The 21553-nt window shown below is 37.2% G+C and overlaps 1 protein-coding gene across 9 annotated transcripts in view; it reads right to left on the reverse strand.

The window, feature by feature from the left end:
• Window positions 1–21553, reverse strand: part of PPP1R9A (protein phosphatase 1 regulatory subunit 9A) — a 328300-nt gene that overhangs the window by 59667 nt on the left and 247080 nt on the right. For all 9 annotated transcript variants that reach the window (XM_067746375.1, XM_067746382.1, XM_067746381.1 and 6 more), the window contains 5 exons: window positions 21301–21456; window positions 6688–6741; window positions 3796–4025; window positions 1764–1860; window positions 891–1062 (listed from right to left, as the gene is read on the reverse strand). In XM_067746375.1, coding sequence (XP_067602476.1) covers window positions 891–1062; window positions 1764–1860; window positions 3796–4025; window positions 6688–6741; window positions 21301–21456 — 709 coding nt within the window. The remainder of the gene's footprint in view (window positions 1–890; window positions 1063–1763; window positions 1861–3795; window positions 4026–6687; window positions 6742–21300; window positions 21457–21553) is intronic.

Consider the following 21553-nt stretch of genomic DNA (forward strand, 5'->3'; position numbering starts at 1 on the left):
TTTTAATATGTGCGAAAGAGCATCAAAGAATTAAACAGCTCATTAGTGATCACAGTTTTACTGCATGTCAAACCACTGCCTGTGAGTTGTCAGTCCCTTCACGACAATGCTGCCACATGACATTCTTTTATTTTCACTTTTTCTAAGGTCTACTAGGTACCTATTTTAAAAGATGAAATAAAAAGTTTTATGTCCGCCTGTGCATTTATCGTTATAAATTCTTATACATCCTCTAATTTATAAATACACTATACGTATTAAAACATTCATACACATTCTTATACACACAGTCTATGCACGGGCGTGTGTGAGGGAAGCAAATAAGTGATTTATTTATGGTTGGTGTATGAAAGAAGACAGCCATTCACAATACAAAATGCTTCCCGTGTTCTGGTCTGATTTGGTCTCTGACAGGAAAGAATGAGACGTATACACAGGACATCGAGGTAAAAGCAGAAAAGTACACAGAACTTCTTAGTGAATTCCAAGTGCTAGAAGTCGGCCTTCTGATGTTATGAAAAAGATCTTCTTTCTAGGGACTTAAAAATCACTCATTTTAAGCCTTACTAATTAATACTTAAGTAGTGTAACTCACCCTATATGGAACGAGCTATCAATTTAAGGCAGTTTATTAAGCTTATCAATTTTATGGTGGTTTAAAAATAATATCTGACTTGTCCGATTTGGAATTTTGTTAATTCTTTACATCAAAGATTTATTTTTGATAAGATGAGAGAAAAATTATAACTTCCTATTTTGATAAGCCCATTTTTCTTTCCCACAGCAGGAAGACTTTTTCAACTTTTAAATCTCTTGAGTTAAAAAAAGAAGAATGTAAGGCCAAATTTTACAGTCATTAAAAACATTTTTTATGGTTAGGTTAAACAAACCTTGACTTAGGCCATCTTGACAAGGTGTCTGCTTGACATCCAAGTTCTCCAAGGTATCTCCTTTAGAGACCTCACTAAGAGATGTTCTTCTCTCAAAGATGTTGTTGTTATTGTTAACTTGAGTCCCATTTTGCTTCAGTAGCCGGAACACCTCAGCTTCCAAATCTCTAATCTAAGAGAGAAAAAAAATATCTATTCATGAAACCCTAAATCAGCACTTCTCTCCAAGCACTAGGCAAAACTACCCTATTCTTTTTTTTTAAATTTTATTAAAACATAGTCGATTTACAACGTTGTGTTTAATTTCTGCTATTTAGCAAAGTGACTCAGTTATACATATATATATCCTTTTCAAATTCTTTTCCATTATGGTTTACCACAGGATATTGAACATAGTTCCCCGTGCTATACGGTAAGACCTTGCTGTTCATCCAACCTATATATAATAGCTTGCTTCTGCTAATCCCAAACCCCCAGTCCTTCCCTCCTCAACCCTCCCGCCTCTTTGGCAACCACAAGTCTATTCTCTATGTCTGTAAGTCTGTTTTTGTTTCATAGATATGTTCATTTGTGTTGTATTTTAGATTCCACATGTAAGTGATATCATATGGTATTTGTCTTTCTCTTTCTGACTTACTTCACTTAGTGTGATAATCTCTATTATTTCATTCTTTTTAATGGCTGAGTAGTAGTCCATTGTATACATATACCACATCTTCTTTATCCATTCATCTGTCAATGGACATTTAGGTTGTTTTCACATCTTGGCTATTGTAAATAGTGCTGCTATGAACATGGGGGTGCATGTATCTTTTCAAATTATACTTTTGTCTGGCTGCCCTATTACTCAGTGGCTTTGAGCATATAACTCACCCGTACTTGCAGGCCTTGAACTTCCACAAGATGAGCTTTTTCCAAATCTTCTATTTTCTTTCTTTCTGCTTCCTGTCTTTTGATGAAATCAAGTTCTCTTAAGAAGAAAATAATAGATCTCATTGCATCAAACACTCAACAAATGAGGAAATGTAAAAATTCCTATCAGAAGCAATGAACTGCACAGTGAAATAAGTAACTAGACAGCTGTTTAAATAAACAAAACTCAATCACAGAGAAAAGGTATCTAGTAATGAAAGCAAATAAAATGTCTTAATGGGGGCTTCCCTGGTGGCGCAGTGGCTGAGAGTCTGCCTGCCGATGCAGGGGACACGGGTTCGTGCCCCAGTCCGGGAGGATCCCACATGCCGTGGAGTGGCTGGGCCCGTGAGCCATGGCCGCTGAGCCTGCGCGTCCGGAGCCTGTGCTCCGCAACGGGAGAGGCCACAACAGTGAGAGGCCCGCGTACCGCAAAAAAAAAACAAAAAATACTTTTAATGGATTACCAAGTAAAGAAAAATGCTTTGATCCTGCTTACTAAGATTTTCATCTGTAGCTCCTGACTCTAGAGCACCCGTTCATATTTAGATAGAAGCTACTGAACTAATGACCCATGTTGGATAATTTAGTGGAGATAATTACATGTCAAGTAGATATAATTCCACATTTACCTAGTAAACTGATGGAACTGGATGGTAAGAGTTTTAAAAAGATAATTATAATAAGATTGCTTCCTATAAATGGCAGTAGAGGGGCTGTTGGGTCAGAAACACTGAGGGGGAGCTGTCACTACATGCCTGAGGATAATATGGGGAGAAGGAGAAATACCTCCGTTTTAAAAGTCTGGAATGCAATATGCAAATTTGGTAGAATTTATTATAAAATTATTACATGAAATAGAGTTAGGTATATTTTTGGTAAAAAGAGTTAAAATAGTGATGTAGTGAATTCATGGTCATAAGAACAATTCCCCCCTTTCTAATACACTTTTTATAGCAATATCTTTTAAACATTACAAACATTATTTCCATGATAGGAAATAATAGTTATGGTGACTCTTACATATATGCTTAGGTTTTTAAAATTTTTTTGCAGTACGCGGGCCTCTCACTGCTGTGGCCTCTCCCGTTGTGGAGCACAGGCTCCAGACGTGCAGGCTCAGCGGCCATGGCTCACAGGCCCAGCCACTCCGCGGCATGTGGGATCTTCCCGGACTGGGGCACGAACCCGTGTCGCCTGCATCAGCAGGCGGACCCTCAACCACTGCGCCACCAGGGAAGCCCTATGCTTAGCTTTTAAGGCTTGACATAGAAGACCAGATGAGATACTGGTGCTACTTTCTATTATTCTAGTTAGCCAGAAGTTAACTGTTGAAAAAAATCCGTAAAAATCTCCCTGGTCAGTCTCCCTGAAATTACACCAAGATTCAACAGATGGAAGCAAAGCAGCATTAGCTCAGAAATAGCAGTTGAAATTTAAAAGCAGAGTGTGGTGATGGTCTCTTACTGCAGTGAACCAAGGCCCTTTTGATTCTCTCAACAGCTGAAAGAAGGAAACTGGCAGGGCAGGAGGTCTTGCTAGTCAATATTTACACTATCTGTAGTGGGAAAATTCTGAAGTTAACTGATTCTAAGAATAGACATAGAAGCAGCCTCATCAAGGCCCCAGTTGCTGCTTTGTAAGTACTTTATCCAATAGTCATTCTGCATGACTTCAGCTGGGCTTCTTGCTTCTAAATCACAGATGTTTCAAAAAGGATAGAGGTTCAAATGGTTTAACAGTTACTATTAATGATTAACAACAACAACAAAACAGGAGGTTGCCAAAAAATTATAGAAGAAAAACTATAATTGCATATGAAAAATGATGCAAGAGATTTCTAAAACTTAATGTCTATTTATGCATTAACTATGCTCCTTAGGGGCATGACTCTGAGGTCACCTTTTCTTTTCCACTAGATATTATGAAATTACTGGATATAAACCTTCTTTAGATACACACAACTATTCTTTAGTCATTAGAAGCTGCTTACTTTTGTTGAAAATCCTTGATCAGTTTCTTTGCCTTGTTGTACTTCTTTTCCAAGGCTTGATACTGGCTTTGAGTCTCTTTGAGGTGCTCGTTCACCGTGTGGCATAACGTTTGAGCCTCAATCCAGTAGCTCTCCAACTTCAACATTCTTTCTTTATTCTCTTCTATATTCTGCTGGAGTTGGGTTTTTTCTAGTTCCCACCTCACTTTCTCATTTTCTGCTGCTTGTAGCTGGACAAAGCAAATATCAAAGCAAGCATTATCTGGGTACTTCTGTAGCAAAAATCCCTCATATTTTTATAGTGTATTTTAAATTCCATTGTTACATATACTCAAATCATCAAACACACTGAGATGAGAAGAGCAAGTATTATTTTCATTATTACACAGATTATAAAATGGAGGCCTTGAAAAGTGAAAATGTTTGTACAAGGTCACACATCTGATAAATGACAAAACGTGGATCTGATTCCAACTCCCATGATCTTTACATCACACTATGTGGTGTATGAAATTCTCTGAGCAGGAAAAAGTATTTTAGAGTTTGATTCTATCCAATGAACTTCAACACGCTTTCTTTTAGAGTTTTTCTTTTTTTTTTTTTTTAACATATAATTATAAATAAAAAGTTAACTAAAAAGGGAGTGGGGAGAGGCAAGCTGGGAAGGAGAGAGGGGCAGAAGCACACAGTATGGCCTAATGGATAAGAGGGGGACCGGGGGTCATACAGTTTAGATTTGAATTCCAGGCTCTGCCATTATTGGCCTTTAAACCTTGGACAAGTAAATGAAGTCCTCTAAGACTAAATTATGTTATCTTTAATCGGAACTGTGATATAACACATCAGCACGCTTGGAACAGCTCCTTGGGCATAATAATCTGATAAAAGTGATTTTTACTTTGTTTCTATCCCTTTTGATGATATTATCACATCTTTTATTTCAACTGACATGAACATAGCTTGTAGCTCATTATTTTGCTGACACTGTTCTGAGTTTCTAGAGCCTAATAAATCCCGATTTCAATAAAAGTATAAAAGACAGTGTGAGTAAAAATATAAATGATTTCTGAATTAATTTAAATCTCTCTGATGGGACACAAAGGCAGCTTCTTGTGGTTTCTGCTTTAAGGGAAGCTTAGGAACAGATAACACACTGGTCCAAATCCCTCATTTCTGAAGAAATTCAAGACTGATCTCTCAGGTAAGGGGTCAAAGGTCATTTATTCACAATTAACCAGCCAACCTTTAAATGAGTGCTTCACCTACTTCACATGCCTCTGTTAAAGTTCAAAAGGATGCAGTCATTATAAACTATCAATTTTCAAAATCTAAAACATTCCAAAATCATTTGGAAAGTGGAAATATATGTTTTTATGTGTATTTTAAACTAAACACATTGGCAAAACAGGTTACAAAGTAAAAAGTAGTCAAAAACATTTCAAAATTAGGAATTCTATTATCAACTTGGATATAAAGAGTCATAGTAAAACAAGCTAATCTATGGCTATTATATGCCAATATGATATTGAGAAAAATATAAAATACTAATTTATAGAATTTTCTAGATTAAATATCTAACACATAAGCTCTGTTAAAGCACTTGCAATCCCAGGTGAATCTTTTTCCCTGATTGTACCTAACAACTAAAAAGAAATCTTCTATTCTTCCGTTCTATGACAAGAAACATGGCAATTTAAAACAGGACTGGGTATTTGCTGCATCTTTTATTAAGCAATGTTTCGTGTTCGAGTTGTTTATTTACCAACCGCTACTAATTTAAAACTTATTATTCACAGAGCTTGGTTGAAACCATGAATGATGTATAGACATGTTTTGACTAAAGAGCTGCAGAGTTATTAGCTAAAAATACCATTTAACCAAAATAGCCTTGCTAAGTCATCTCCATTTAAAACACATGGAAAAACCAAAACAAGTGTATCTAATGTGAACAGGGAAACGGACTGTTAGTAGTGTGAGAGCAATTATGTCTCAATTTTTAAAAGACCATAAAAAATAAAGATTATTGTGTTTTTAAAGTAACTCAAAAGATCTTTTTAAATCTTTGAAATTATGTACTTGATAAAACTAAACACTGTTCAAGAAACTTACAAGTACCTTATAATTTACCAATTAAAAATGCCCTTCTGAATTATGTATTATTTCATATATAAACTAAAAACATATACTCCTTTTATCAAGACCTGTATTTCTCCACAAATTTAAATAACATGAACTAAACTTGTCTAAAGATTTCTGGTAGCACCTGGCACCTAAAATAAATTATTCATATATTAATTAAATTTCATAATACTTAATTACTAGAAATTGGAAGTTTTCTCTATGAAAGATAAGTAATGTGCTATGTTAAAATACATTATCTCTGATGAATAAGTTAAAAATAAATAATTAAACATTTAAGATAAGATAAAGAGATATAGTATAACAGCTTGTGCTTAAGGAATTAGTGGTCAAAATGTAGTTTGGATTCTTGAACTACTATAAACATTTACTTTTTAATTTATTTTTTTAAATAGCAGGTTCTTATTAGTTATCCATTTTATACATATTAGTGTATATATGTCAATCCCGATCTCCCAATTCATCACACCAACACATAAACATTACTTTTTGAGGAAAGCTCAGAGGGAACGGGCCACATATGTGCAAATATGTAATTTAAAAATACTGTGCTATTTTCACTGAGGGGTATGGTGGTGCTGACGCCCTAAGAGTATGCACTGGCAGGTTTTTCCGCTAACAGTGGAAATGAATCTCTCACATTTGTATTCTTTCAAATGCACAGAAACAAATTCCTTTAGTCCTCAGGTTGAATTTATTCATAGCATCTGAAGTTTAAAAAGTACAATTCAAACATCATGTATTGGTGCTTACCTTGGTCTTCAATTTTTGAATCTCTGCTTCTGTAACTGCATGTTTGATTTGCAACTGAAAATGGAAAAGGAAGAAAAAATCTGAACTAATTGTATCTATATTTTTAAAGCTTCAGCAGCTAGCAGAATACCTTATTATATAGCTGAAGGCCTAGAAAAGTGCTGCAATGCAGCAGGTTGTAAATTAAAATGTCTAGTGTGTAAAATGACTCTAGGTGCAAACTAATTAACCATGGGGTTTATGGCTCACACTCCCTAACATCAGATTAGGTTACGAATTTAATTGCTCAGGGACCAAAGAGAAGGAAACACATTTTCTTGCCCTCTTTGCAGCTCTTCCTTTATGATTTGAGGGTCAATGAATTGTTTCCTTGCAGTCTTGTGGATTGAACAAGCCTCGGCAGGCAAGTCAGCCAGTGGCCGCGGGAAGCTTCAATTCCAAATCTGGAAGAAAGGTGGCGCTCTGGTTCCGTGAGTCGCACGCATTTTAGGCTTAGCAGCTCTTTTACAGCTCAGGCTGCTGCAAAGCTGGAGAAGAGGATGATGCAGTTCCGCGGCGAAACCTGTAATTTTTTTTTTTTTTTAATTGCAGGAAAAGTAAGATCTAGTTTTCTGTCCTTTAAAAGATCTACTCCTATTGAGGACCTAGACCCCCACCCCCAAAGCTTCAGCTACAGTTTCTTCTCCTGAGAGCCACCATTTAGACTTGTTTTGCTTCTCCCCTCCCCCACCTTTTTCTTCATAGGGAAGAAAAACGAAGGAAACGTTCATTCCTTAAGGGATAAATAAGTACACCAAAATTTACGGAAAACGATTTATGGGTTGAAAGTCACTTTTCTAAAATCCTTGGGGCCAGATGGTTTTGGAATTCCGAGTTCTTTCAATTTCAGAAACGTAGTAAAATGCGTTTTTCCATAAATTGCTTATTGCCCACAGCAGGGTCTGTGGAGGCAACTCTGTAATCAGATACATGAATATGTTTGCCACCAAACATGTGAATATTCTCACTAAGGGGGGGTACCTAAAGACCGTAAGACTGTAGCATCCTGTCAGTTTTGGTCAGATTTACTACCCAAGTGAGTGTGCCACAAAATTATTTTTAAAAAACTGTCTCAGAGCATTTTGAATTTAGGATTGTACAGAGGGACTGTAAACTTCCCATATTACTGTAATCAAATAAGTCCAAGATTTTCTTATCAGAAAGACGGCTAATGAACAGACAGAAATGTGAACCTTTGGAGATCACACCGCCTCATAACCCTCAGCTCTCTCTCTGGTTTGTAATCTGTACTTCCTTGGTTTTCACCTGGCCAGCAGGGGCGTATGGGAAGGACGACGAGGGAAAGAAGTTAGAATCAAGGACAGGGTTCATTCAACACCCTTAGATGCTGATGAATAAAAGCCCAGAAACTGAGAGGCCCCACGCTCCCTGCAAAATGCCCCCTCCGGGATGCTTTCAGGTTTCCTGTCGGGCTTAAAGCTCTGCGGGCTCTGCAGCTACAGCTCTGCTCCTGCTGAGGGGTGACCTTGAAACTTTCAGATGTGATTCTGCCCCACTCTCCTGCTTTCAGACCTGGTCTCTCTTGCCTCTTCGGCTCTTGCTCCTTTCACCCTCACCGTTCCCAGGGCCTTCTGTGCTCTAACAGTCTCTAGAGAGGAAGTACTCTTTGTTAGCACAGTGTCTAGCATAGAGTAAGTCCTCTATAAAGTTAGCCAAGAATAAGAAAGAATGATTTGAAGAACTCAGATATGATTACCCTAACTCTACTTCTCAGTTAGAAGTGCTAAATGCTGTAAAACGTTGCACCTGAAATAAAAGCCCTCTGGTTCTAAGCTGAAGAGTAGCAAGAAATCAAAAAGGCAGACTTTTTGATGAACACCGCAACTAGGAGGAAGTGCTGTATCTTATTTTCTCGGTGGTTAACTCCCTGTAGGGTAATATATTGCAATACAACTGGTTGGGACTTTGGATTTTCTTTGTTCAAATCGCCATGTTCTCTAGCAAGCTACTTCTCTGGGCCCCGGTTTCCCATATGAAAAATGAGAGGGCTAGGTGGGAAGAACCCCAAGGCCCCTGCAAGTACTCCAGGTGTGACACTTACGAAATGAAGGGCCTGGAGATGGTTGTCAAGGCTGCAGAGTCAGGGAATTCTCGTCCCAAGCCAGCATTTTCTTCCCTATGAATGCATACACTAGACTAATCCGCTGGTGTGTGGGACAAACTGACGTGAAACTGCAGAGCAGCCAAGTTGATTTTCAGTTATCCTGCCCCTCCCATCTTAGCAAAACAGATAACAGAAGACAGCTGAACTCGTAAGCGGTGAGGTGAGAACACTGATAAAAGTTTGAAGTGTTACTCAGTATAGCCTAATCCTTTAGCTACAGGAAAGCAGAATGAGGTCTGTAAATTCAGACATTATTCAGAAGATGGACAAAAGTTTTAGTGTGACGTTTCCCCCAGTACTCATAAGGCTGAAAATTATAGATATGTGATTATTTTAATCCTGCATGCACATGAAGAGAACTTCTACAAATCCACCACTATTAACAGGAAAAGCATTAAAAATAAACTAATCTAACATTTTCATTTTATATAGGAAGAAACTGTGTTTCAGTAGTTTAAGTTGCAGAGCTAGTAAGTGTCAAAGCCAGGTTTTACAAATTCCAGTCCACAGTCCTCTCCTCTAATACTGAGTTTCTTACATTCGTAGGACCCTTTTTCCCTTTTTCATCATCTCCTTCCTCACTGCAAATGAATCTGTAAGGGAGGCAGGACAGGCACTGTTAACCTCGCTGTTCAGACAGGGAAAGAGGCTCACAGAAGTTACACGGCTTCTTCAAGTTCCCAGCAGAGGCAGGTGGTGGAATGGAAATTATCCCAGGTCTGACTCCACCTACCTCTGTTCCTCCCTTCCTTATGCCCCTCATCTGAACCAGCTTTGGAATACATTTTTCATTTGATCATCACAGAAACCCTGAGGCATATGTGATCATTGTGACCTCCCAGATGAGAAACTAGGACTCCACCTGGAAACCACGGATCACTTCTGGTAGGCTGAGTATTCTGGCACTACATACAACATGGTGCTCAGTCAGCTGTTATGAGTCATGGAACTTAGAAAGAAATCTCTCCCTCATTATTCAACCAGCATTTACTGAATGAGACTGCGTGCCAGGTGCTGTGCTAGTTGTTGAGGATACACGAAAGCGACATAGAACCTAACTTCGAAACACTTATTACAGGGAAATTAATATATACCACCTCCTGAGAGAAGTTCCCAGATGCCTCAGAAAAACTTGGAGAGAAACTTCAGGTGACCTGCGGCTTTGGCCTACGTGTCATATCTCCAACTATGGACCCTGCCTCCCAGGCAAAGTGGGCACGATGGGCCTGGGATACCTCCATTTCACGAGCAAGAGGAAACTGATGTTCAACGAGGTGAAGTGACTTGACAAAAGAAGCACGGTGCATACAAAGTTGAGTTTTCTTATTCTAGAGCAGTTCTCCTTTCACGTTTAATAGGCTTTCCAGAGTACAGCTGTAAGGGTTTGCAGACAACCCCCGAGACTGGTCAGGCTGACTGCAGGGGGCAGGGTCTTCAGGGCTGGTTAATAGAAACAGAGCCTGAAATACCTGTTGGACCTTTTGGGCTTCAGAGAATCTAGGTTTGGTGAAAAGACTTGGGAAGGGAGGATACAAATAAAAAGAAAATGTTAAGGACTGCAGGTCAGTGTCTCTCAACTTATAAGATCAATCTCTTTCATCTCTTCTGTCATCTTGAACATGAATGGCATCAATATCCACCACAGGATTACAGCACAAATAAATACACACACTCCTATGGAGAACAGTAGCTCTCATATAACATTCTGCAGGTGTACCTGCTGTGTTTATTTTCTGTTTATTTCTTTCAAAAATATGAATACAGCACATGTACTCACATCACTGAATCAATATAATCCAAAGATAACTGCACTAGAAATAGAAACATCCTTACACATAAACATTGTAAAACTGAACTTCTGCACTCTTTACTTATCCTGTGCAAGCATGAAAAACATTTTTCTTTAAAAAGGAAAAATGTTATCTTTGCAGGAAAGATTTTAAGGGCGCTCTAGTACTAGAGATTTTACGGATAAGAGCGACATTCTCTGTTTTTACTTTACAAGGGCAAAATAATAACTGATATTTGCATACAACTTTATGAAGTAGTTTCAGCACTGGAATCAGAATTTTTACAATGATCTCTGTGATAATTTGACTGCAGTCTGTCTTACCCATGACAGTGTAAGTTCCACAAAAGAAGAAATAAGTGCTGTTTTTGCCTATACTTCGGTGCTGTTAAAATGAAACTACGCCATATTGCTTTATAATTTCTGCTCAAAGGTTTATATATGGTACCTATCTTTATATTAACAAAAGTGTTTTTCTCAGGAAACATTATGCAAAACTAGCTGAAATCAGCTGATTGAATGATATCATAACCTAATGTGAATGGCAACACTAACTGCAGTATATGCAGCACAGGGTCACTCTCTAAGGAGGTGCTCATAAACTGGTTATTGATGGTGAAGGTGCTGGATGTAGGTGACAGCCTGTAATTACAGCTACTCTTTAAGTAACTGTTTCTTGTTAAGTACATAACATTTTTTACCTTCTCTACATATTAATGGGAAGTTCCATAAAGATTACTATCTAATGCATTAATAACTTCTTCTAGATTACTTTTCATAGATTCTCTATGACTTAAGTAAGCAAAATAACACAATATTTTACACTCCATATTTTTTCCTCAAGACAAATGCAGAACTGTTTTTACTGGGAGCTAATATCTATGGCTCCCGAGAAGGAGTGGTGGAGGGGAAGCACCGCACAGTCCACTGAAATGGCACCTGGCCAGCAGTTTCCGATTCAGCCTCTTCCTACTTCCCACTAAATTTCCAGTGAAATCACATTACAAAAGAAAAACTCACAACCAAATTGACACTGAAACTAGAAACAACTGTTACTAGAATATGAAGGAGTCATGAAGTTGAATTAAGAAAAATCTATCCAAGCTTCACTCCCAAGACAGGGAGATGCTTTGTGTCTCTCTCACTGATTGCTTGAGATACCAGGTCTACGCAGTGAGGAAGATGGGCAACCTCTACTGTCCTTCCCAGGAGCTGTCCTCAAACCAGGTTCTCTAACTCTCCACCTTCCATATTCATTCAGAAAGCAACTGCTAGATGAGGAAAAGAATGCAGGAAGGGTGGCTGATAGTGGCACATTGCCTACTTTCACCTGCAGACCCCAAAGTGCAGCAATACAGACAGGGGCAGTCACAGTAAGTGCTTTGATAGCAAGGAATAACTTTTTTTTTTCCCCTTTAACTTCAAGAACTGAGTGGCGAGATATCCCACCTTAGTACAGAGAACTGCTTTAGATGATAGGTTGCCAGAAAATAGCCACCAGGCTGGAAACTAGGCACATAGATATGTCCTCCTGATGTAGGTCTGGAAATGGAATTCGTAATTTTTAAAAGTGGCTAATTGCTGCTTGAATACAAAAAAAGGTTTTTGCCTCATTTCAAGATAAATAAATGAGAAGAAGGCAAAACTGAGCCTATTACTAAATACTTCAGATCAAGGAAAAGAGAGCATCAACTTGAAAATTCAAATAAGTCAACCTGTGAAAATTATGTATCCCATAAATAAAAAGACATTTTAAAGTAACTCTATGGAACACCAGGATGAAGAGAAAGCGAAGAAGCATGAGGAATAAGTGGAGAGTAAGGAAACTAAAAATGTAATTAAAAGTCATTTTAGAGGTGCTAAAGAACATACCTGAACTTGAAGTTGAAAGCATATTTAATGCTACAGAAAACTGAATCATTGACATGAGAGGACACATTTGAGAACAATCTCAGAAATAGAAAAAAACAGAAAAGAAACATAAAAAAGATAATACCGAAGACAGGGTTTCTAGAAAAGAAACAGAAACTGAAAAAAATTTAAAAATGAAGAAAATATTCATAGACTAAAATGAAAACATAAACACAAACATAAAACAAGGAAAGCAGATTGGAAGAAAAAAATTAATGAAAGGAGGCCTACTTCAAGAAACTGTAAAGAAGATGTGGCACATATATACAGTGGAATATTACTCAGCCATAAAAAGAAACGAAATTGAGTTATTTGAGGTGAAGTGGATGGACCTAGAGTCTGTCAGAGTGTGAAGTAAGTCAGAAAGAGAAGAACAAATACCATATGCTAACACATATATATGGAACCTAAAAGAAAAAAAAAAAGGTTCTGAAGAACCTAGGGGCAGGACAGGAATACAGATGCAGATGTAGAGAACAGATTGAGGACACGGGGAGCGGGAAGGGTAAGCTGGGACAAAGTGAGAGAGTGGCATGGACATACATACACTACCAAATGTAAAATAGCTAGCTAGTGGGAAGCAGCCGCATAGCACAGATCAGCTCGGTGCTTTGTGACCACCTAGAGGGGTGGGATAGGGAGGGTGGGAGGGAGACACAAGAGGGAGGGGATATAGGGATATATGTATACATATAGCTGACTCACTTTGTTATACAGCAGAAACTAACAGAACATTGTAAAGCAATTATACTCCAATAAAGTTGTTAAAAAAAAAGAAATTGTGATAAAAAATTTAAAGTACAAGGTTAAAGTAATACAAGCATCCAAATATCTGTTGTCATTAGACTTTTCCTTTATAGTATGCAATGCTAGTTCAAAACAATGAAGCTTGCCCTACAACATTTTCAGGGGAAAAGGTTGTGAATCAAAGTATTAAAACCAGCTAATTATCATTCCTGTGTCACGATAATTAGAATGAGAGAAGAGGAGAGGTAGATAAACATATGCTATGGCTATCATTTTGTTAAATGGTAAAGACATAGCTGCTGATCTCCTTTCTATATTGCTGGGAGAAAATATCCTAAGACTGAGTCAAAGTTACTCAAGGGTAATCTCTAGAAGAATAGGATAAAAATGTATAACTTTTAAGCAGCAGATGAAAATCTGATGTATCTAATGGCAAGTAGGTAAAAAGATCAAAACAAAACAAGAAGCATGGTAACTGTAATATATGAAATAAGGTGGTAGATGTAAGTTCTAATATTAAAATGATTAAAGTAAATATAAATGGGGTAAACTCACCAATTAACTGACAAAGACTCCTAGAGTAGTATAAAGGATTTAGGAATAGGTTGACTGAAGGAAACACAATTGTGCAAAAGGATACAGAATGGCTGAAAACAAAGAGATGGAAGAAATAGATACTGTGAAGCAGATATGAAGCAAAAGGAAGACAGTGTTGAATTTTTACTATCAGACAAAATAGAATTTGGAGTAAAATGCATCATTAGGAACAAGGGAGATGTTACAATAAATCGAAAAGCTGTAATAATCCTGAACATATAGGCAGCTAACAGCAAAGATTTAAAATGTATAAAACTACAATTGCTAGAATTATAGGAAGAAAGAAACAACTGTAGCTGGCAACTTTAACATATGCTTTTCAGAATTTGTACATCAAGCCAACAAAATCTAAGCCACACTGCAGAGAAGACGTGTGTGTCTGTATTATTAATCTTATCTATATAGATTTAACTTATATAAATTTCATACCCAAGCACAGAGTATGTGTGCTTTTTACATACATGAGAAATATTTAAATACAACTATTTATGAATTAAGTTACAAAAGATGTCTTGAAAATTCTAAATAGCTACCATATGGAATATGTTTTCTGAATAGTGTGATAAAATTAGAACCCAATAACAAAAGGATAGCAAAATAAAGTTGAAATGTGTGGAAAGTAAAATATGCCACTACATAATTCTTGTGTTAAAGAGGAAATTGCAAAAGAAATTACATCTAAACGGCAGTGGCATTCTAAATGTAAAAAAAAAATTGTGACATGTAGCTAAAGCAATATTCAGAAAAAAATTACAGCTTTAAATACACTTATCAGACTGTAAGGGTTATCAAAAGTAAATGTACCAAGTGCAACTGATTAATGCCAAAAAATAAAAAAGGAGGAAAAATAAAGGTATTGATAGGAAATAATAAGTATTTTTTAATTTAGAAAGAAATGTAGGGCTTCCCTGGTGGCACAGTGGTTGAGAGTCCGCCTGCTGATGCAGGGGAAACGGGTTCGTGCCCCGGTCCGGCAGGATCCCACATGCCGCGGAGCGGCTAGGCCCGTGAGCCATGGCCGCTGAGCCTGCGCGTCCGGAGCCTGTGCTCCGCAACAGGAGAGGCCACAACAGTGAGAGGCCCGCGTACCGCAAAAAAAAAAAAAAAAGAAAGAAAGAAAAAAAAGAAATGTAAAGCTAACAGGACAGATAAATTCTAGAAAGAAAACACTGAGAAAAAATTGAAAGTACTCAAATAAAGAAAAGAATAAAAAAAGGAACTAGTTATAGATACTAAAGATTTCAGTATTTTAAAGCTATATTATAAAAATATAAGTTAATAAATATGAATGCCTAGAGGAAATATATGAATTTCTTGAGAAATACAAAATACCAAAATTGGCCCAAGAAAAACTTGAAAACTTGAAAAGACTAATAGTTATTGTAAAAAAGTATTTCAAATCTTCCTCCACAAAGGCACAGATGGTTTTACAGCTGAGTAATAACAAACTTTCAGGGAACAGAAATTGCCATCTTATGCAAGTCATTAAGTGTCTCTTATAAAAGTCATTTCTGAAAATGAAAAATAGAGAAGACTTCTTAACTTATATTGGAGCTAATATAACCTTTGTGGCAGCTTTTGATTAATCCACTCTAGTTAAGATTTTCTTAGGTGACATTTATATAATAGAGGGGACTATAAAATTTGAGAAAGGGTCAGAAAAAAAAGGCTTGAATTAAACAGATACATTCCATAAACTTGGATTAAAAGAGTCAATGTGATAAAAATGCCAGCTTTCCGCAAGTTAATTTACTATCTTAATGTAATTACAGTACGAAAATGCAAGGAAGTTTTTTCAAGGGAGTTAAAGTGATTCAAGTGTTTTCTTGAATAAGTTGAAAAGTAATGGAATTTCTGAAGAGAAGAGTTAGATGGATCTGATTTATTCCATCAATGTTTTATATATATTCTAACAGTACGGCACCAAAAATTGATGAGAAAGTGGAACACAATATGAAGACCAAAAGCAGTCCAGAGTGTTAAGGCACAAATACTGTAGGTAATAACGCTGGGCCTCCAACCAGAAGGAAATGGGTAAATGAGCATGTAATAAAAGTGCTAGCCCCCTTGTCAGCTATTTGGGAAAATTAAATTAGGGAGCTGTCTTGTTTATACAACAAATTCTAGTATATGCTTGATATCATTCATTCACCAAATATTTAACCACTAACTCCATGCAAGAACCGTGCAAAGACTGTGGGTACAATATTCAGCAAAAACAGAGGAGCTTAGATCTAGTCCAGCAAGATACATAATGGGCTAAAAGTAGGAATGACTGAGAGAATGTTAGTCTAATTTGCTTTGCCCAAACAGTGTAACATATACTTTTGCTTGAAATAATGTAATTAAGAGAACTCTATGTAATATGAGACTTTCTACAGACTCCAACACAAAATGACTCTCCACCTCCACCCCAGGTTTTGTGTATAATCTTGTGAAAAATATCTAACACTGTACAGTATTTGGGCGCGTATGTTAATCACATAAAGAAATTTCAAACTGTGGTAGTGGCAGTGTACAAGATACAAATCCTGTGACAGGGGGCCACACAGTTGATACTGAGTAGCAATCTCCTGAAGAAATAAATATATTCATATGTTAAATATAAAACAAAAGAGAATAAAAGGATTAGAAGTGAAATGATGTGGTATTTGTCTGTTCTAGAGGTGGTGACAAACCTCCAATTCTTAAAAGCCAAAATTAAAACTACAGATTTGGGGCTTCCCTTGTGGCGCAGTGGTTGAGAGTCCGCCTGCCGATGCAGGGGACGCGGGTTCGTGCCCCGGTCTGGGAAGATCCCACGTGCCACGGAGCGACTGGGCCCGTGAGCCATGGCCGCTGAGCCAGCGCGTCCGGAGCCTGTGCCCCGCAACGGGAGAGGCCACAGCAGGGAGAGGCCTGCATAACGCAAAAAACAAAACAAAACAAAACAAAAAAAACTACAGATTTGGTTACTCAGGCTAAAACTAAATCAGCCATGCTATACAGAATGGGTCCAGATCATGGAGCAGCCTACACCAACGCCAGCAGCCATTTTCTGTAAAAGTCCAAAGAATTTAGGATTTGGAGGCCATATGGTCTCTGTACAACTACTCAGCTTTACTGTTGTAGAATAAAAGCAACCACAAACAATAAATAAATGCACATCCATGGCTGTGTCTGAATAAAGCTTTATTTACAAAAAAAGGCAGCAGGCCCAATTTGGCCAATGGGCCATAGTTTGCCAGCCCCTGGTCCAGATCACGCAGCTGTCTGCACTATGGAGTCAACTTCAAACAATATTTATGGAGCACTGAGTCCTTGGCTCAATTCAGAAAATGGAGGCTATAACCTTCCATATACTATTTTGGCTTTTTAGGCTCTTTAGCTTCCATTAAAAAAATGTGTACCCTATTTCCAGCTCAATTATCTAACAAAGAGTAGGGGTCATGCTTACCTGGCAACATGGAAAAGCTATATAATAGGCTTTTGCCAGGGTACACAACCTTGTCCTCACTGCCTCAAAGTTGGATTGAGAGTTACAACATTCAAAGAAGATTTTTTTTTTTTAGATTCCACATATAAGTGAAACCACATGGTATTATTCTTTTCTTTTTTTTTTGATTGTAACAAGAATTTATTTGAACAGATTTATCAGAGGCTCACCAAAATCACAGCAGCATCAACCACAACTGCAACCACAAACACAAAACAAACAAAAATATAATACTTTAGAAGACCCTTGGAATTCCATGGGCAACTATCAAGGACATTTGTGAATGATCACAGCTCTTTATTCCTCTATTCCTTTCATTAGATGTATGTCAGAAGATGGGAAGGTGAGTGGACAATAACAAAGAGACAGACTAAATTGAGAGTGTTATATTAATTAGTGCAAAATATGTGAGGATTTCCCAAAGTGTAGCAAGAATGAGATGAGGAAAACAATACAAGCTACAATCAGTAAAATCAGGAATATAAGCAAGGCAGGGGCATCTACTGAATATGACCGAGTCCTCTTACATTTCCTAGAAGGTCCTAGGGTCTTTTTATTTTTTAATACAGCAGGTTCTTATTAGTTACCTATTTTATACATATTAGTGTATACATGTCAATCCCAATCTCCCAGTTCATCCCACCACCACCCCCCCCCTTTTCCCCCTTGGTGTCCATACATTTGTTCTCTACATCTGCATCTCTATTTCTGCCTTGAAAACCTATTCATCTGTACCATTTTTCTAGATTCCACATATATGCATTAATATACGATATTTTTCTTTTTCTGACTTACTTCACTCTGTATGACAGTCTCTAGGTCCATCCACGTCTCTACAAATGACCCAATTCCATTCCTTTTTATGGCTGAGTAATATTCCATTGTACATATGTACCACATCTTCTTTATCCATTCGTCTGTCGATGGGCATTTAGGTTGCTTCCATGACCTGGCTATTGTAAATAGTGCTGTGATGAACACTGGGGTGCATGTGTCTTTTTAAATTATGGTTTTCTCTGGGTATATGCCCAGTAGTGGGATTGCTGGGTCATATGGTAATTCTATTTTTAGTTTTTTAAGGAAACTCCATACTATTCTCCATAGTGGCTGTATCAATATACATTCCCACCAACAGTGCAAGAGGGTTCCCTTTTCTCTGCACCCTCTCCAGCATTTGTTGTTTGTAGACTTTCTGATGATGTCCATTCTAATTGGCGTGAGCTGATACCTTATTGTAGTTTTGATTTGCATTTCTCTAATAATTAGTGATATTGAGCAGCTTTTCATGTGCTTCTTGGCCATCTGTATGTGTTCCTTGGAGAAATGTCTATTTAGGTCTTCTGCCCATTTTTTGATTGGGTTGTTTGTTTTCTTGTTATTGAGCTGTATAAGCTTTTAATATATTTTGGAGGTTAATCCTTTGCCCGTTGATTCGCTTGCAAATATTTTCTGCCATTCTGAGGGTCGTCTTTTCATCTTGTTTATAGTTTCCTTTGCTGTGCAAAAGCTTTTAAGTTTCATTAGGTCCCATTTGTTTATTTTTGTTTTTATTTCCACTACTCTAGAAGGTGGGTCAAAAAGGATCTTGCTGTGATTTATGTCAAAGACTGTTCTTCCTATGTTTTCATCTAAGAGTTTTATAGTGTCTGGCCTTACATTTAAGTCTTTAATCCATTTTGAGTTTATTTTTGTGTATGGTGTTAGGGAGTGTTCTAATTTCATTCTTTTACATGTAGCTGTCCAGTTTTCCCAACAACACTTATTGAAGAGACTGTCTTTTCTCAAGGAAGATTTCTTAAAGAACAAATAGTTCATCTAACTCTTCAGGTAATATGTATTATTGGGCCAATTCAGAGCCAAAGAGAAACAGATTATACCACTTCCTCCCACTCAGTCACTTCCTGCAGAAGAACTTTCTTTTTCTGCATTTTTCTTTGGTTTGAAGATATCAGTTAATCTAGAAAGACTTTATAAGAAATGGTCCTAAGGTAGGCATTGCTACTTCTACTATAAGAGAATTCTAATCATTATATAATAGTGTACTTCATTGTCACTGAGACGTTTGTACCTGATTTAGAACTAGGAATAGTCATAAATCATCTGAAAAACCCATGTATTTTGTCTCAAGGACTCTGTGAACTATATAAATGGAAATGGTTCAACCTGACTAATAACAGTATGTGGAAGAGAAATGGGCACTCGAAACCACTGGGTGACATAAATAAATTTCTATATTACCAAGAAAAGCCATTCTGGTGGCAACTTGGCATTAAGTACAAGTCCCCAAAATATTCATATTCTTTGATCTAATAATTCCACTCTAAGAAATTATCCTAAGGATAATTTATTGCAATATTTATTGCAACATTACTTTTAATAATTTAAAAAGACCTGGAAACAAAGGATATGTTCCAAAACAAAGAATTAAGTAAATTATATAAGATCCATAAGATGAAACAGTAAATAAGCATCATTTATGGAAAAATATTTGATGACATGGGAAAATCCTAGTAATACACTTTTAAGTATCAAGAGAAGGAATTTAACACAGTATACATCCTACAATCCCCAATACCACAATACTGGGATTAGGAATGATTTTTTGGCATTTATACAAATCTGTATTTTCTAAAACTCTATAATGAACATAAGTTGTTTTATTTAATAAAAACTTACATTTGAAAAGTACATTCACTTTGACACTGGTCTCACAACTATAAATTTGTCATAGGGAATTAAAAAGGTAAGTCAATGTACTAGGTGTATTAGGTAAAACATGAGAACATATAAAATTGACCTGTTTATAATACATCAAAATTAGAAATTATAAATAAATTTATAAATTATAAATCTGCAACTATAATCCTTGTTTTTCATGAATAGGAGAATATATTTTCCAAGTGGTCAAGTCCCTAAGAGACTTGCAACCACAAAACAATGGTTTTCAAGTCTCAGTGCTTCAGGGTTACTGTGGGCAGGCTGTAAATACTGACACACTTGTTTCCAACAACGGCGGATGTTCCACAAAGCAATAAAGAATAAAATGCTTGTGGACCCATTCATCACTGTTTCTGTTTTACAAGTTGGGGGTCTGAGAAGTTCATCTGGAAGAAGAGTTTTTGTGGTTATCTGCATTCGCCCCCTCAGGATCCATTCCTGGCCCTTTTCTGACAGCTCCTGCCTCAGGAGGCTAATCTCTTCAGATTTCAAGACTGAATCTCCCAGGCTCCCCTGCCTGGGTTAGGCTGATGGGAGGCATCAACAAGAGGACAGAAGGGTCTTGGTATATTATCACCCTTACCCCCAGGATGTAGTTTTTAGCAGTGGTTGCATCTTACAAAGCTGCAGATGTTGAGTGGCCCTCCTTCAAAAAAAGGTAATCTCTTTCCCTCTTTACCCATTAAGCCAAAAGATGGTAACAACTTCCCCTGTGGCCGGTCCCTCTACACTGCACCATCCCTTGGTAGTTCTGTTAACTCTACTCAAAGTTCATTCATTAAACTTTCTTCAGTTAAACCACTTGGGAATATCATCTGATCCCTGTTGGAACCTTGTCTATTTTAGGAAAAGAAAAACAAAAGCCTTTTTAGAAATCACTGCCTTCGAGGAAAGCCAGGTTCCAAAACTTTCATAAAGCTTTACAAATATAACCTTGACACGAAAACTGCAAATTTAAGCCTATAGCTTGAAACTATGGAACAGACAAGTTAAAAACTGTCACTATGACAAATAACAAGCATTTAAATTAATGACTGTGGAATGAGATCTACTTAACTTTTGCCTTGAAATTCAATGAGATTCAGGACAATCTGTTACTGAAAGGCTTTCTTTAAAAAACTGATTATTCTTAATACACTTTTCAAACAAATATATATACTTAATAATGAAATGGACAGCTATAGAAAAATACTTTGCAGATCAGCAACTTACCTCTTTGAACTTGTGACTGAGCTTGCTTGTGTCCAGGTCTGATGGGGAAAACATCTCCTCATTCTCAGGCAGCTCGAAGACTTCAATGGCGATGTCACTGCCAGGAAGAACAGGTCCTACCTCATCCTCCTCTTCATCTGTGGCATATTCTCCTGTCTGAAAGGAAGGGGATTTCAGAAATCCAGCTGTCCTTACCCATGTGGAGGTGGGTTATTTTAAAATATTTTATAAAAGAGAAATAAAATATGTCACC

Source organism: Pseudorca crassidens, chromosome 8 (assembly GCF_039906515.1).
Source record: "Pseudorca crassidens isolate mPseCra1 chromosome 8, mPseCra1.hap1, whole genome shotgun sequence".
Taxonomy (NCBI): domain Eukaryota; kingdom Metazoa; phylum Chordata; class Mammalia; order Artiodactyla; family Delphinidae; genus Pseudorca; species Pseudorca crassidens.